The sequence below is a fragment of the Mytilus californianus genome, unplaced genomic scaffold (genome assembly GCF_021869535.1).
Source record: "Mytilus californianus isolate M0D057914Y unplaced genomic scaffold, xbMytCali1.0.p SCAF_1, whole genome shotgun sequence".
Lineage (NCBI taxonomy): Eukaryota > Metazoa > Mollusca > Bivalvia > Mytilida > Mytilidae > Mytilus > Mytilus californianus.
Window position 1 is genome coordinate 130,650,953 of NW_026262581.1, and position 18,171 is coordinate 130,669,123.

The 18,171-nt window shown below is 32.1% G+C and overlaps 1 protein-coding gene across 2 annotated transcripts in view; it reads right to left on the minus strand.

Annotated features, from left to right (window-relative positions):
* The window catches only part of LOC127734139 (RB1-inducible coiled-coil protein 1-like), a 51,750-nt gene that overhangs the window by 23,278 nt on the left and 10,301 nt on the right, over window positions 1-18,171 (minus strand). For both annotated transcript variants that reach the window (XM_052243825.1, XM_052243830.1), the window contains exons 10-17: window positions 16,111-16,295; window positions 15,621-15,807; window positions 13,929-14,010; window positions 12,226-12,284; window positions 11,017-11,117; window positions 7,716-10,002; window positions 1,976-2,095; window positions 215-323 (exon numbers count right to left, since the gene is read on the minus strand). In XM_052243825.1, coding sequence (XP_052099785.1) covers window positions 215-323; window positions 1,976-2,095; window positions 7,716-10,002; window positions 11,017-11,117; window positions 12,226-12,284; window positions 13,929-14,010; window positions 15,621-15,807; window positions 16,111-16,295 — 3,130 coding nt within the window. The remainder of the gene's footprint in view (window positions 1-214; window positions 324-1,975; window positions 2,096-7,715; window positions 10,003-11,016; window positions 11,118-12,225; window positions 12,285-13,928; window positions 14,011-15,620; window positions 15,808-16,110; window positions 16,296-18,171) is intronic.

The following is an 18,171-nucleotide window of genomic DNA, read 5'->3' on the forward strand; positions in this document are numbered from 1 at the left end:
ACATACAATTGGACTAGACTAATATTACGATAGAAAAAAAAATCAAATTTGAATTTCATGGTTCAATATTTCCCAGAGAAATAAATTTCTAACAAGGTTAGTGCAAATTTCCTTCAACTATACTACAGTAAAGTAACCTGTGTAAAAAACTTGAGGCTACCATTTATTTTAACCTTGAGTTACTTCCGGTTTCAATCCAGAGTTATAAACTAACCTTGAGCTACTCTCAGTTTCTCAATTGAAATGGAATCTTTCTCTCTCAATTCCAATATTATAGAATCTTTTTCACTGGAGACTTTGTTGACAGCCTCATTAAATGATACCTGTAATATACATCAAATAATTATTCAATTACATTAAATTATCTGGATTTAAGTGAACCAAGGACCAACAAATAACTCTCTGCTACCTTGACTACATCTTTTAACTACCATTTACTACCTATGAGGAACAGTGGCCAACAGACGTTTCATTTTAAATCTAGCAGACATGTATTTTCATTTATTTTGAATTTTGCAAAGCATACTCCCTACTTTTTGGTCACAGAATGTAAAAATAGGAAGTAGATGACTGACAGATCTGATAAGTGCCTGCATGTTACAACTCATCACTTTCAAGCTGCTGACCAAAAATGATGTCATTCTGTTCAGTAGTACTGAAGAAATGAGTGACTAAAAAATTTAAGTTCATTTAACATATTAAAGCTGAGCCATGATAAGCCCGTTGCTTTTTCAAAGAATAAAGTTCCATAATCCTCAATGTCATATCAGAAATTTATAAAAATCTAAAGGGAGGTAATTTAAAAAAAAAGATATAAATCAGTCACCAAAGTTTCATGAAAACTGCTCAAAGAACTTTTGAGTTACTGTCCGAAAAAAAAAAATCTTAACTTTTTTTCAAGTAGTCACTGAACCATGAAAATGAGGTCAAGGACAATGGACATATGAAAGATGGAAACTTCATAACATAAGGCATCTATATACAAAGTATGTAGCATCCAGGTCTTCTACCTTCTGAAATATTAATCTTCTAAGTAGTTAGTTAACGCCGCCGCTGTCCCTGGATCACTATCCCTATGTCAAGCTTTCTGCGACAGAAGTCACAGGCTCGACAAAAACCCAGTAACTCGGAAACGTAAAATCTAAAATTTATAAAAATCGAAAACGGAGCTCACATCAATAGATTTAAACAATTCACCAAAGATTCATGAAAACTGCTCAAAGCATTTTTGAGTTATTGTCTGAAAACTAGAAAATCCCCCTTTTTAATGAATAAAACCCCACAACTCAGAAATGTAAAATCCAAAATTTATAAAAATCAAAAGGGAGCTCACGTCAATAGATATAAACAATTCACCAAAGTTTCATGCAAATTGGTTAAAGCGTTTTTGAGTTATTGTACGACATGTTGACAACGGACAGACAGACGGACTGACCACAGTATACCATAATACGTCCCGTAAATGGGCGTATAAAAACTTGGCGAACAGAATGTAGGTGAGATCAGAAAGCACATTACTTTTAAGGTGCTGACCAAAAATGAAGTAATTCTGATCAGTAGCACCTGAAAAGGAGGAGTGGACAGATGGACAAGGTGAATGGAATATAGCCCTAACTTGTTCTCTGTTCACTTACAATGTCAAGGTGCAGAACACCATATAATTTATACCTATACTTCTTACCTGTCTTTCTGCTATCAAACTTGTCTTCATTGACATACAAGATTCTTACCTGTCTTTCTGCTATCAAACTTGTCTTCATTGACATACAAGATTCTTCCTTGTCTTTCTGCTATCAAACTTGTATTCATTGACATACAAGATTCTTACCTGTCTTTCTGCTATCAAACTTGTCATCATTGACATACAAGATTCTTACCTGTCTTTCTGCTATCAAACTTGTCTTCATTGACATACAAGATTCTTCCTTGTCTTTCTGCTATCAAACTTGTCTTCATTGACATACAAGATTCTTACCTGTCTTTCTGCTATCAAACTTGTCTTCATCGACATACAAGATTCTTCCTTGTCTTTCTCTAATTTGCTGACTAATTTATTTATCTCCATTTGATGTTCTTCCTGAATCTCAGCAATTTTCTGAAATAAAAAAACTTTTAAGTCATTTGGTCTCTGGTGGAATATTGTCTCATTGGCAATCATACCACATCTTCTTATTTATATATCAATTATGTCTCTTCTTTTCAGATATGTATTTCTTGTGACAATGGTCTGTATTTCAACTATTATCCAGAACTCATCAAGAGTCAAGACTAGAGAGAAAGATATCAAATATACCGTAAGTAGTCTGACTCAAAAAGAACAAGTGGCTAAGGAAGAATGGCAGGTAAAACATGTCTACCTCTTCTGTAGATATTGCAAGGTCCATGTTGATTCTATGTGTAACCCCAAAAATCATTTGTATCAAAAAAATTAAATACGGTGCATCATTTCAGTGAGTTTCTGTTATTGAAATCCAGTAAGTGATTATGGAGAGCGTTGAAAGTATTTAATGCCTTCCCTTTTATAAGATATGGTCACATGGTCCATATTTTGTTGAAAGAAATTACCAATAAAATGCTCCCCTGGGCGCAGCTTGATACGACCGCAGAGGTTGAACCCTGAACAGTTGGGGCAAATATGGACACAACATTCAAGCTTGATACAGCTCTGAATTTGGATTGTGATTAAATATTTGACACAGCATAGGTTTCTGACACAGAATGAATGTGGTCTAAGAACTTCAAATTTTTTAATTTACCTATTATGGTCCAATATCCAAAATCTAAATACATGGTTAGATTCAGCATATCAAAGAATCCAAAGAATTCAATTTTTGATGAAATCAAACAAAGTTTAATTTTGGACCCTTTTGACCTCAATGTGGACCAATTTGATAAGGGGGCCCAAAAATCAAAATACATGGTTAGATTCAGCATATCAAAGAACCCCATATATTCAATTATTGTTGAAATCAAACAAAGTTCGACCCCAACTTGGACCAACTTGAAAACTGGGCCCATAATCAAAAATCTAAACACATGTTTAGATTCAGCATATCAAAGAACCCCAAGAATTCAATTTTTGTTAAAATCAAACTAAGTTTAATTTTGGACCCTTTGGACCTTAATGTAGACCAATTTAAAAAATGGGACCCAAAATTAAAAATCTAAATACACAGTTAGATTTGGCATATCAAAGAACCCCAATAATTCAATTTTTGATGAAATAAAACAGTTTAATTTTGGACCCTTTTGACCTCAATATGAACCAATTTGATAGTGGGGCCCACAAATAAAAAATCTAAATACATGGTTAAATTCAGCATATCAAAGAACCCCATATATTCAATTTTTGTTGAAATCAAACAAAGTTTAATATTGGACCCCAATTTGGACCAACTTGAAAACTGGGCCCAAAATCAAAAATCTAAATACATGTTTAGATTCAGCATATCAAAGAACCCCATATATTCGATTTTTGTTAAAATCAAACTCAGTTTAATTTTGGACCCTTTGGACCTTAATGTAGACCAATTTGAAAACTGGACCCAAAATTAAAATCTAAATACGCAGTTAGATTTGGCATATCAAAGAACCCCAATAATTCAATTTTTGATGAAATAAAACAAAGTTTAATTTTGGACCCTTTTGACCTCAATATGAACCAATTTGATAGCGGGGCCCACAAATAAAAAATCTAAATACATGGTTAAATTCAGCATATCAAAGAACCCCATATATTCAATTTTTGTTGAAATCAAACAAAGTTTAATATTGGACCCCAATTTGGACCAACTTGAAAACTGGGCCCAAAATCAAAAATCTAAATACATGTTTAGATTCAGCATATCAAAGAACCCCATATATTCGATTTTTGTTAAAATCAAACTCAGTTTAATTTTGGACCCTTTGGACCTTAATGTAGACCAATTTGAAAACTGGACCCAAAATTAAAATCTAAATACGCGGTTAGATTTGGCATATCAAAGAACCCCAATAATTCAATTTTTGATGAAATAAAACAAAGTTTAATTTTGGACCCTTTTGACCTCAATATGAATCAATTTGATAGCGGGGCCCACAAATAAAAAATCTAAATACATGGTTAGATTCAGCATATCAAAGAACCCCATATGTTCAATTTTTGTAGAAATAAACAAAGTTTAATTTTGGACCCCAATTTGGACCAACTTGTAAACTGGGCCCGAAATCAAAAATCTAAATATATGTTTCGATTCAGCATATGGTCCGAGTACACAGTTATTTCGTAGTGCATTTCTTTTAGACAATAAATGAAAATTAAAAAAATCCCACCTGCGCTTTCTCAATAATATTTTTACAGTGTGTTGTACTATTTTTGGGACAAATTATATCAAAATTATAGAAAACTTCATCGGCTCTAACTCAAAATATGGACAATTTTATGTTAAGGGGGTCTTCAAATCTTTTGACAGCTTCCGAAGTGCTAATTTTTAACATTTTTCAGCTGGACCAAATCACTACTTTACTTTAAAATTCATGACCCAAATTTTTTTACAGTGTCATTTCACCCCCCTACTTGCTATTTGAGTCATAAAACATGGAGAAATAAATTTGGAAGAGGTATAAAAAAAAAATGGCAAGTAACACACTGTCAACACTAGGGACTACATTTGTGGACAACGAAAATCAAAGGACGATAACTGTGTACTCGGACCTAATAGGGTAGAAAAAGTTGACCAATCTTAATGAAACTTGGTATGACCAAAGCTTAATAAATTATAAGACTGCCTACAAAGTTTCATGGTAAAAGGACATATATTATAGACAATATGACTAATTCTATATTCAACTTTGCGTGTTAAATGTAGACGTTAAAATTGAAAAATTTCAACTATCAACATTTGGGGCTTAAAAAATTTAAATATTGCAAAAAAATACTTTTGAAATGCCTTAATATATAAAATATTATGTATTAAAAGCAATTGAGTACTCATTTGATTTATCAGACTTATCATAATTATAAAAAAGTCAAATTTATATGAGCCTGTGCCTAAAAATGGAGGTTTTCCAATGAAGGGGGGCCTTACATGAAGATGTAATATTTTCCAGCAATTTTAAATTTGTAAAGCTTTTTGGTTATAAATAATCCTTACATATATATTTAATGTACTTTAAATGGAAAGAAAACTCACAAATAACATATCATATTAGTTTAAAAGGGTCTTAGGCCAAGTAAGACTGAAAATAATTTAGGGTCAATTTAGGCCGTAGCACATATTTACATTTAAAAATGCATATTGAAGCTATAGGAAATAAAAATTTGTGTCTTTTCTATCATTTCTATACTCAGGTGACATGATACAATAAATCTGAGCACAAAAAGACTCTTGCATTCAACTTTTTTTGCTGACAGTATGGTCTGATACAAAGATTTTTCACTTTTTAGTGAAAAACATGCATGCAATTTTAGTCGCAACAAGCTTATATTTGAACCACTTGCTATCCTACAGAAGAAAAGAAAGATATTATGTGACATGAAACAGGTACAAAAGACATTGTTAAGTGCTTTTTATGCAAATTTAGTGAGGTCTTTATTATGGACTTCAACTTTTATGTTCCAAGCTCCTCACATTTAACTTGATCCAAACAGGGCGTTAGACGAGGGTCATATATACAACACATTTTGTACATATTGTCTGAGATAATCTTCTTTTCTGTAGATTCAGAGTTCACAAATGAGTAATACAACTGGATTGAAGCATAGAAACACAAATATTGACACATAAAAACCTGTCAGATAGAAAGTCAGAATGCCACTTATGCATCAAAATTGAAAAAGCTATGAAATGCTTATTTTGACCATAATATGCCCAAATTGGTCATTTTTGCAGAAATTCTATCAAATAAAAGTTTAAATCCTTTAGTTTTATGCTATTTGACAAATTGACATCATCAAATCATTCAGGGAAGTTGCCAAAGTACAGATTCTATATTTCCTGATTTCACCTCTTAGGTCCGAGTACACAGTTATTTCGTAGTGCATTTCTTTTAGACAATAAATGAAAATTAAAAAAATCCCACCTGCGCTTTCTCAATAATATTTTTACAGTGTGTTGTACTATTTTTGGGACAAATTATATCAAAATTATAGAAAACTTCATCGGCTCTAACTCAAAATATGGACAATTTTATGTTAAGGGGGTCTTCAAATCTTTTGACAGCTTCCGAAGTGCTAATTTTTAACATTTTTCAGCTGGACCAAATCACTACTTTACTTTAAAATTCATGACCCAAATTTTTTTAGTGTCATTTCACCCCCCTACTTGCTATTTGAGTCATAAAACATGGAGAAATAAATTTGGAAGAGGTATAAAAAAAAAATGGCAAGTAACACACTGTCAACACTAGGGACTACATTTGTGGACAACGAAAATCAAAGGACGATAACTGTGTACTCGGACCATATCAAAGAACCCCATATATTCAATTTTTGTTAAAATCAAACTAGGTTTAATTTTGGACCCTTTGGACCTTAATGTAGACCAATTTGAAAACTGGACCCAAAATTAAAAATCTAAATACACGGTCAGATTTGGCATAACAAATAAATAAATGTGGTCAAAGATTTTACAAATCTAATGCGCCATACTGTGCAATTAAAGATTACTTCTTGAAATTTTTCAATATTTGAAATTTGAAAAAAAAATAATATTTGAAGAATAATTCTTTTTAAATTCTGAAATCTGAAATGAGAAAAAATTGACCCCCACAATTTCTTTTTACCCCCCCTTTTTCCCCAAAAAAATTCTTTCCCTGAAGATATGGTCATAATCTCAATTCAAATTTCCAATGGAATTTGCAACCATAATTACCCATTTAAATTTACCATAGTGCTAACTTAATCTATTTTATAATAGAATTTAAAATATGGTGTCAAATCTTTCATATGGATTTTTTGGTAAAAAAAAAAAGATGCAACATTTGTAGATATTTTTACTGGTCTTCCTTTATAAATATGCATTTCTTTAAACATAATTTAAAAGCAGTGTAAGGGAAGTAATCAAAACGTTGTATGTGGATTACCTCCCTTACACTATTTTAAATTGTCTTAATTGTTCATTAACCATTACTTTATACATAATTTAAAAGCAGTGTAAGGGAGGTAATTCAAATGATGTATTTGATTTATCTCCCTTACACTGCTTTAAATTATGTTTTGTACTAAAGTATTTGTCCATATAAAAATGCTTGTTTTTTGCCCCTTTTTTGGCCCTTAATTCCTAAAATTTTGAGGCAATTACCCCCAAAATCAATCCCGGCATTCCCTTTGTGATATGGAACCTTGTGGTACAATGTCAGAGAGATCCATACACTAACACACAAGTTATGTCTGGAAGTTACAAAAATGCTAATTTTTGGCCCCTTTTTGGCCCCTAATTCATTAACTGTTGGTACCATAACCCCCAAAATCAATCCCAACCTTCCTTTTGTGGTGTTGAACCTTATGGTAAAATTTCATAGAGATCCATTCACTTAAACTAAAGTTAGAGTGCGAAAACCAATGTGTCTTCATACCAATACACGATCGCAAAAGTTGTATAAAAATCAGGTACTTAAACTCTCATATTTTTAATTAAAATCCAATCAATGTCTTAAAGGAGGATTTGTGGATACAATGTGGTGATGGATGAAAGTATGGCAACAACAATCAGAAACATAAATCCTAGGCAACTAACCTTTGATTCTGTGTCATCTATAATCTGACATTCCTGATCACATGTTTCCTGTCTCTCTGTCTGACAATCTGACTGAACACATTCCATTATCTCTGTCTGGATACTCTTCTCCTCAACCTCTGTAGAACTCACACCTAACACACCAACCCAACTGTCTGTCTGCATCTCTACCTGAATTACCTCCCTTAGATCAGTTTGTGTTGAACCTGGAATTAACTCCTTTGATTCAGTTTGAGTTTCACAGGGTTTCACTGTATTTTCAGTCTGCGTCTTTATACTGATTGCAGTGAACTCTGTTTGACATTGACTTTCTGTCAAACTATTCAACATTGTAGGTTCTGTTTGTAAGGCCATAGACCTACAAGGTAACACATCAGTTACAATGGCACAATCAATTTTATCCACCGAGTTTGTTTGAACTTCTTCCTCTCTGAACTTCTTGTCCGTATATAAACTTAATTGTTCTTCAAGTTCCAACTTACATTTATTGAATTCTTCATTTAACTTCATCAAGTCAATACTATGCAAATCTTCCATTTCCACTAATTTATTATTATGTTGCTCAGTCAGAGTTTTCTTTTCATTGTCAAAGTTTTCTTTTAAATCTGTCAAAGTAGAGTCAAACCCCTCATTCAATTCTTTTTGAATTTTGCTTATTTCTTCTGCCTTATCCTTCAAGAGTTGATTTTTTAATTCAATCATTTTGGTTTCATGAGCTTTTTCTAATTGTCCTGTTAATTCATCCACATTTTGTGAGTACTGTTCTTTCTCTTTTGTCAATTTTTCAGAAAATTCTTCAGTCAGTATCAACTTAATACTATCTTTTTCTGTCTGATATTGAGTTGCTAAAGTTTCTTCTAATTTTATTCTTTCCTTTTCAGCCAATAAAAGATCATTTTGAAATTTCTGTGTTTCTTCCTCATGAGCTTTGGCTTCAGTCTCTAACTGATCCATCTGATCCTTTAAATCAGACCTAACTTTGTCTAATTCTACCTCCATTTCTAGAGAGTGCTGCTGAGACATTTCAGTAAGTTCCTGTTTATATTTAGATTCCATTTCCTTGTATGTTATTTCAGTTTCTTTTTGTTTTGTTTTAAATTCTGAATCATGACTTTCTAATGTTTTTGTCAAGCTTTGCACATCACTTTGTAATTTAAGTTGAGTTGATTTAGCGGACTCTAACTGACCTGTCATTTCCTGAATAGTTTTCTGCAAATCATCTGATTTCTGTTGTATACTTTCCTTTTCCATAAGAGAATTTTGCTTTGCTTCATCTAACAACTGTTCAAATTCAGAATTTTTATTTTTCAGTTCAGTGATTTCTTGCTGAAGTTTCTTTATCTCCTCAGAATGATTTTGTCCAAGCTTCTCACTATTTGACTTGCTTATATTCTGTTGCTGTATGTCAAATATCTGAAGAATTTCAATCACTTTTTCTTTTGTTTTCTCTAAATCCTCAGAGAATTTAGATCTATCACAGTTAATGCTTGTTTCAAAATCTTTAAATCTTTGCTTCAAGTCTGGAAAACAATTGGAAACAAAATCTCTTAAATTTTTAAGTTTTGTTTCTGTTAAAGCTAATTTTGTCTTATAAACAGACAGTTCAGGTTCCTCTTTATTATCATCCAATTGTTTTTCAGACTTGTCCTCTATGTTAGCACTAGAAGGAGAACCACCCATAGAGGAAGGCATAGAATCTTCTATATAGAAGTCTGCAGTTGTAAATTCCTGGGACGTTTCAAGGTCTGGTGAAGTACATTGTACACCCAACTTTTTCTTCCCTGAATGTGAACTTGATGTACTTCTATCTGGAGCACATGAAGACAGTTCACTTTCTGTTGATTTTATCTGCTCACCGGATGATGTGGAAGTTCCAGACACCTCCCCTGTACCTGAAGACACAACTGTTCTATTAACCTCCCTAGTGTTTTTAGTACCACTATCAACTTTACTTTCTTCCAACAGTTTCCTACGACTTGTTTCTTGCATTTCCTTTGTTAATTCTTCTGAAAGACTTTTGGGCATTATAAATTCAGTTTTTTCTGTGGGGCTAGTCACCCCAATATCAGATTTTGTTAATAAGTTAGAAGTCAGTTCACTACTTGCTACCTGATCCCCTAAGGATAGTTCTGTATGATCAGCTGTATAGAATCGATCATCATAACTATGAATAATCTCTATTTCTGATGTGGCTAGTGAAGATGGTTTTGGTGTCTGTGGTTTGTTGGTTGTACATGTTAATACACCCCAGTGACTCTTCATAATTTTATTGCTCTCTATGGGAACCCTGAAAAATTTGGTAACACAGAAAGTCAAATATCTTCCTGTATGAACTAAGCTTTTATGTTTTTGTTTATTCCTACATCTTTGACCCCAAATGGTAGCAAATGATCATTCAGGTTGTTACTGAAATTAGCTTCATTCATGCAGAAAGGCTATCTGTTCGAGGATTTCATTTAAATAAAAAAAAAAGACATACAATTGTATCTCATGATAAAAACATCATTTTACAAAAATCTTTGTTATATATCAAAGTGAGATAACTCAGATAATTCTGTTTTACAAAACAATGTACAGTAAATTTATCTGTTTTGACTTGTATCAAGATAACAAATGTGGTGATCCCATTTATTTTTTTTGTATCTAAAATCATCATTTATGAACTTTATCTCATTTTTCATTTTTTATAAAGTATAAATTGTATTTTTGAAAATACAATGATATTATCCACTTTGGGCAAATTATACATAAAACTCTATCATCAATCAGTTTAGATATGTATATGAAATGAATGACTTGTTCAAGATGCGAAATAGATATACAAATGGAATTATTGTGGTTTTGTAAAATTCTACATTAAAGCCAATAGGAAATTTGTCTAGTGTTTAAGAAAAACACAAATCTATTGATTTGCATCAAGAATTTGTCAAAACCAAGAAATCAAGTATCCACCAAATCAAGTGGCTTTAAAACAGTTATCTGAACTTGCATAAAAATATCAGCAAATAAATTTAAAGATGACATATGAAGCATAATGACCTACTGTAAATTCAGAAATTATTGCTTGTATTTATTATTGCCTTTTTGAAGAACGGACAAAAAAATCAAGATTAGTCATTGTGATTTCTGGAAAATCTGCATACAGATATTTGTATCAGATATCAGAATGCAAGCTCTTATTGTTGCAATACTTACCCAGTCACATTATTCACAATAATAAAAATCTCTCAATAATTTCTGAATTTTCAGTATTCTAGCCAATAGCCAATCCTGGAACAATCATCTAAACATCATAACTTACACTAAGAGATCTGATAGTTCAGGAACAGAATGTTTCAACATTTCTATATCATCTTCTGTGATAACTGGAAGTCCCTGGTCTATTGCTGCTGGAGGCTCCACCTATGTTAGAAATAATGTTTTATTAAACTAATTCTAGTATAAACTATGTATACAAACCTCATTGTATTTCAATCAGGAAAAAGTTTAAAAAAAAAGATATTTCTCAGCAATTAAGAGAGAAAAAATACCCTTGTTTGTAAGGCCTATTTAATTTCTGTAAATTGAAATGACAAAGCAAATTTAATCGACAGAGGGCTCCTCAATTAACTTAGCAACTGATGAAGTTTTGAAGGTAATTAAATAAAAAAAATAAATGGGGAATGTGTCCATGGAACACAGATGATGCCCCTACTTGCATATAAGAGTATAACGGGACATAACTCAAGAATGGTAAATGACGCTACCCAAATTCGTACTTGATCTGAGTTTTGTGGTAATAAGCATTGTGTATAAGTTTCATAACATTTGGTTGAGGCAAACTTAAGTTAGAGAACGGAAACGAAAAATTCAGCAATTTTTCCATTTGTAAAGGAGCATAACTCTAGAACGGTAAAAGTGACGCCAACGGAATTCAAACTTGATCTGTGTTTTGTGGTAATAAGCATTGTATATAAGTTTCATAACATTTGGCTGAAGGAAACTTAAGTTAGAGAACGGAAATGAAAAATTCAGCAATTCTTCCATTTGTAAAGGGGCAATACTCTAGAATGGTAAGAGAGGCCACCAAAATTCAAACTTGATCTGCGTTTTGTGGTAATAAGCATTGTGTATAAGTTTCATAACATTTGATTGAGGCAAACTAAAGTTAGAGAATGGAAACCAATTTCAGGAAGTACGGACGGACAGACCGATGTACAGACGGACAAGGGTAAAAACTTAATGCCCCCTCCGCTACATCAAAGTTACATGACAGGATATTACCATTATCTATTTATGTTTTCCTGTATTTGTGTTGTTGTTGTTGTTCTCGTGGTAAAGCATTATTATAGTTCATTAAAAGTTTGTGAAACTGAGTTCATGTAGTTTCTCACAAGCCTCTAAGATAAGAGATACTTAAAACAGTTAAGGATAGATGTGATATGAAATATTCATTTAATCAGTGATGATAGTTACAGTATAGTTAACATGTTGACACTATGTATCATGTATTGCATGATTATAAACTTACTGCAAAGTTGGATGAAAATGGATCCAAACCAGTAAAAAGTGTCTGTAAGAAATGCCGACCTATAAAACAAATATTTCTGATAACAATGACAAACATAATTTTTCTAAAAACAAATCATAAGACTGAAGGGTTTAAATTGTTACTAAATAGAAAGCAATCAGTTCTCATGGATTTTTCAACAGAGGCACATGCTCACTAAAACTAATACTGGGCCAGATAGCAATGATTATTATTTTTAGTAATTCTATATAAATGGTCTACTGTTTGATAACTCATGCATTAATTTGTTTTCTGTAATATTGTTTTCACTTCTGTTTTTAGTGGACTGAAGGTAGTTTTACTTGGTGACATGTTGTTTTATAGGACACAATGAGTGTTCTGAAGGTGGTTTTACTTGGTGACATGTTGTTTTATAGGACACAATGAGTGTCCTGAAGGTAGTTTTACTTGGTGACATGTTGTTTTATAGGACACAATGAGTGTTCTGAAGGTAGTTTTACTTGGTGACATGTTGTTTTATAGGACACAATGAGTGGACTGAAGGAAGTTTTACTTGGTGACATGTTGTTTTATAGGACACAATGAGTGTTCTGAAGGAAGTTTTACTTGGTGACATGTTGTTTTATAGGACACAATGAGTGTTCTGAAGGAAGTTTTACTTGGTGACATGTTGTATTATAGGACACAATGAGTGTTCTGAAGGTAGTTTTACTTGGTGACATGTTGTTTTATAGGACACAATGAGTGTTCTGAAGGTTGTTTTACTTGGTGACATGTTGTTTTATAGGACACAATGAGTGTTCTGAAGGTAGTTTTACTTGGTGACATGTTGTTTTATAGGACACAATGAGTGTTCTGAAGGTAGTTTTACTTGGTGACATGTTGTTTTATAGGACACAATGAGTGTTCTGAAGGTAGTTTTACTTGGTGACATGTTGTTTTATAGGACCCAATGAGTGGACTGAAGGTAGTTTTACTTGGTGACATGTTGTTATATAGGACACAATGAGTGTTCTGAAGGTAGTGTCTTTCTCACTGATCCTGTCTTCTAGTTTTTATATATTGGTGATCAATGCATCTACTACTCTCAAGAGGGACTTCAATTTCATGAGCATACATTTTTTGTGGTTCTCAACCCTCAACTTTAGGCCACCCTTAAAAAATTCCTTGTTTGATGTTGCCTACCAATGCCTTGTAGGGTTGGGTAGGTAGGTAGGGATTTTTAAAATTTTTTTTTTGTCCAACAACATAAGTTACATATTTTAGACAAGAATACGATGTAAGAGCAGAAAAAAATCTCTGAAAAAAAAAATTTCAAACGATTTGTGTCATGATTTTTTTTCTCGGGTAGGCTGCTTTTTAGGTGGGTAGGTAGGCAACATCAAACAGTTTAAATTTTATCTTTGGCCTTAGCAGTAGTCAATACGCCCACATCCATTGATCATATATTTATGCCAATATTCTGTTTTCAGTTTTATTTCCTTCAATGCAAGTTTTAGACCTCAATTTTGAAGTGTTTTTATAGAGTACTTATATATTCATTATATATATTGCTCATATGTAAACAAACAATTGGAGTAACAGAAAACTTGTATTTCAATGAGTATTTTCATAAATGGTTTACTTAACCCCCCAAAAAACAAAAACAAATCAAAATACAACTTTTACATTACTCACAACTATCTTCATGTCTCTTGACTTACCCACTTGACTAATGAAAGCTTCCCTTCTTTTATATTCTTCTGAGTGGATTTGTGTGGATTCTTCTGCTACACTGCTAGCCCACTAAGAAAATGAAGATTTTTTTCTGTAAATTCTCTTTTTCTATCGACGCTTAATTTTTATTCATTTTATAACAGAAGTATGAAATGATGAAAATACAAAAACCTGAATACAAATCATTAATCTTTTATGAATATGATTAGATAAAAAATAAAATGCTTTGCAGGGCACAGCTTGATACGACCTCAGAGGTCGAACTCTGAACAGTTGGGGCAAGTAAGGACACAACATTAAAGCTTGAAACAGCTCTGATTTTGGATTGTGATTAAATATTTGACACAGCATAGTTTTCTGACAAAGAATGAATGTGGTCTAAGAATTGAAAAATTTGAAATTGGAAATATACCTAATATGACCAATATCCAAAATCTAAATACATGGTTAGATTTAGCATATCAAAGAACCTCAAGAATTTAATTTTAGATGAAATCAAACAAAGTTTAATTTTGGACTCTTTGGACCTCAATGTTGACCAATTTGATAACAGGGCACAACATCCAAAATCTAAATACCAGGTCAGATTCAGCATTATAAAAAAAAACCATATATTCAATTTTTGTTGAAATCAAACAAAGTTTGATTTGGACCCTGATTTGGAACAACTTGAAAACTGGGCCAAAAATCAACTTGTATAAAAATCTAAATACATTTTTAGATTCAGCATATCATAGAACCCCAAGAATTCTATTTTTGTTAAAATCAAACGAAGTTTTATTTTGGACCTTTTGTACCTTAATGTTGACAAATTTGAAAACAGTGACCAAAATCAAAATTCTAAATGCACAGTAGATTCAGCATATCAAAGAACCCTAAGTATTCAATTTTTTTTGAAATCAAACAAAGTTAATTTTGGACCCTAAGGACCTTCATGTGGACCAATTAGAAAACGGGGACCAAAATTAAAAATCTAAATACATTTTTATAATCGGCATATCAAAGAGCCCCAATAATTCAATTTTTGATGAAATCAAATAAAGTTTAATTTTGATCCCTTTGGACCTCAATGTGGACCAATATGAAAACAGGGCCCAAAATCATAAATCTTAATACACAGTTAGATTCAGGATATCAAAGAACCCTGAGAATTCAAGACTTTAAAATTAAACCCCATTGAAATTGACCAAGAAATATGCAATTTCAACAAAGTATTGGAAAAGGAATGTTTTTTAACCTTTTTTCTAAACGGTTAGGGCCATAACCCCCAAAATCAAACCTTCATTTTTTAGTATGGAACCTTGTGTTACAACTTCATAGAGATCCATACTCTTATACTCAAGTTATTGTCTGGAAACCAAATGTCTTCAGACAACAACGACCACAACATCTTACCATTATACAGCCGAAAAAATTTTGCGGTCTTATAAAAATACAAGTGATGATATTTTATTGCAAATTCTTTTCAAGTCGCCTCAATTAGCAAATGGTCTCCTAAAATTCCTATGGACTCTTTTGTGAAAAAAAGCAAACACTCTCAAATTTTTCCATAGTTATAAGGTGTTTTCTGAAAAAATGTGAATAAACATTATAAAGAATTGTTGATTTAAACACTCAATAATGATTGAAATGGTATATAGTTTCTATTCAACAAAAAACCTTGAATTTACTGAACATACCTCTGTGAATGTGGATGAGAATCTCCTACGTCTAACTACCTCTACAACAAGACAGGCATATATATTAGGGGCATCATGAATCTGTTTGAGAACTTCTAATCTCTTCCTCAGTCTCTTCAGATTCTCATGGTATATTATCAGCTTACCATCTATATCACAGATTCTCTTCTCAACCAACATAACCCACCTGAAACAAACACATAAAACTCATAAATGTATGCCTGCAAGTTAACACAAAATAGTTTGTTATAGGACTCCCTAAATATTCTTTAAACATATAGTTATACAATACTCTATTTTGTCTCAAAAAACATAAACATTAAATCATATTACTGATGTAATCAATATCAAAGAAAGACTTGTCTGAAACCCTTTTCAATGTGAACTTAGAACTTATCAATATCCATTTTTCCACTATGCCTTTTTCCCCCAAGTTTGCTGCTATGTACAGCTGACATGGTTTTCTTGTGTCTGGTACATTTAACATTACCTTAGTCTTGCATGAAGATTTATTGCTAGTTCCTCTTTGGCCATTTTACATTTCTTCTTAGTTTCCTGTATTTTCTTGTGATTGTTGACCATGACAAGCAGCTGCTTTTTATGACTAGAACACAGATCTGGTAGTATAGACTTATCCTTCAAAGCACTCACTCGATTCTGATTTTGTACAAATCCCTGAAATAACAATTAAATGATATACTTATATACATTGTTAAACTGATCTTGTATGGCAAGAAGAAATGTCTAAGGAATTCTATAAATATTATGTTATTTCATTTTGTTATGCAGAATTTCAGGGTTTACTCCCTTGTTCACATACAGTTGAACCTCGATAAGTCGAAATCAGATGGACCTGACATTACAATATCTTCCAAGGTCACGAGTTCATCATGTTGTACCATTTCAATACTGTGTCTTGTGCTGTCAGCCTGCTATGTAATGATAGAAACCGTATTTAATATCCCAATCCATATGTAATGGCAGAAAACGTATTTAATATCCCAATCCATATGTAATGGCAGAAAACGTATTTAATATCCCAATCCATATGTAATGGCAGAAAACGTACATGTATTTAACATCCCAATCCATATGTAATGGCAGAAAACGTATTTAATATCCCAATCCATATGTAATGGCAGAAAACTTATTTAATATCCCAATCCATATGTAATGGCAGAAAACGTATTTAATATCCCAATCCATATGTAATGGCAGTAAACTTATTTAATATCCCAATCCATATGTAATGGCAGAAAACGTATTTAATATCCCAATCCATATGTAATGGCAGAAAACGTATTTAATATCCCAATCCATATTCATTGATAGTACATGCAGTATTAAAAAATAATTAATGTCATAAAAAGAGGAGACAGAAAAAAGTAAAATAACAAAAATATCGAACTCCAAGAAAAATTCAAAACGGAAAGTTCTTTGTCGATTGGCAAAATCAAAAGCTCAAACACATCAAATGAATGGGAAACAACTGTCAAATACAAATTTCACATCTAATATTTTAGATAAAGAACAATAAAATACAGAAGTACTCGCTAAACGAAATAATAATAATAATAATAATTTCTTTATTTAAAGAGGGTAAACACAGTTAGTTACAACAAACTAATCTAAACAAATCCTTACAGATGTATAAGTCTTCATCTTTTAACAAAAGTTTGATCAGTTTAAATATAACTTTCATTATTCATTGATCTTTTATGAAATTCTAGGCTTGTGTCTATTAATTTGTTTTGTAAACCTCTCAGGTAAAATGTGTTCCACATAATTTTATGCATGGTCAAACCTCAAAGTTGTCCACAAACAATTAGTGAAACATGCCAATCTGATTGTTAAACAAACAAATTGATTGACCTAGAACTAATAAGGCACTTATTTTTGATGCACAATAAAAACATAGGATTTCATTATTTGATTCATTACTTCAAACTGAAATTGTTTTTTTTCCTTCCAAAATTTCTTTTACTTCGAACTTCGACACATCGGGGTAAATTTATGTTCATTTTTCTTTGAGTGGACTTCAAAATATACTTGATTTAACCGAGATATCAAATCAGTTGAGTTCGACTCAACCAGGGACCTGCATGGATAAAAATTTTACTATGGAGGAACTTTCACCATGACAAAACCCTGTGTCTATGGTGTGGCGTGATTGAAAGTATTTTATTCCTCCATTTCTATGTAAGGAATGGTGAATAGACTGATAAATTGCTTATTATATTTATTTCATTATAGAATAACCAATTTTTTCATTAATTGTCATTTGTAACAATTCCAATGTCAAGCCTGCATGGCTTCCCTTTAGTCAAGAATGATCACAAGCCCAAGTCATTTTCTTGCTAATTTGGTTATTGTTTAGGACTTCAAAATTGGGGGGATCTTTTTTCACTGTCAAATTCAGAAGTCATGAACCAGTATCGACGATTTGCAGCATCAACAACCAGAAGTTTCATACATGTTTTGTAAAACGTTGGAGAAAAATTTGGAGGGCCAACAATTACAACTTAAATGGTTTTAATGACTTTAACCTGCA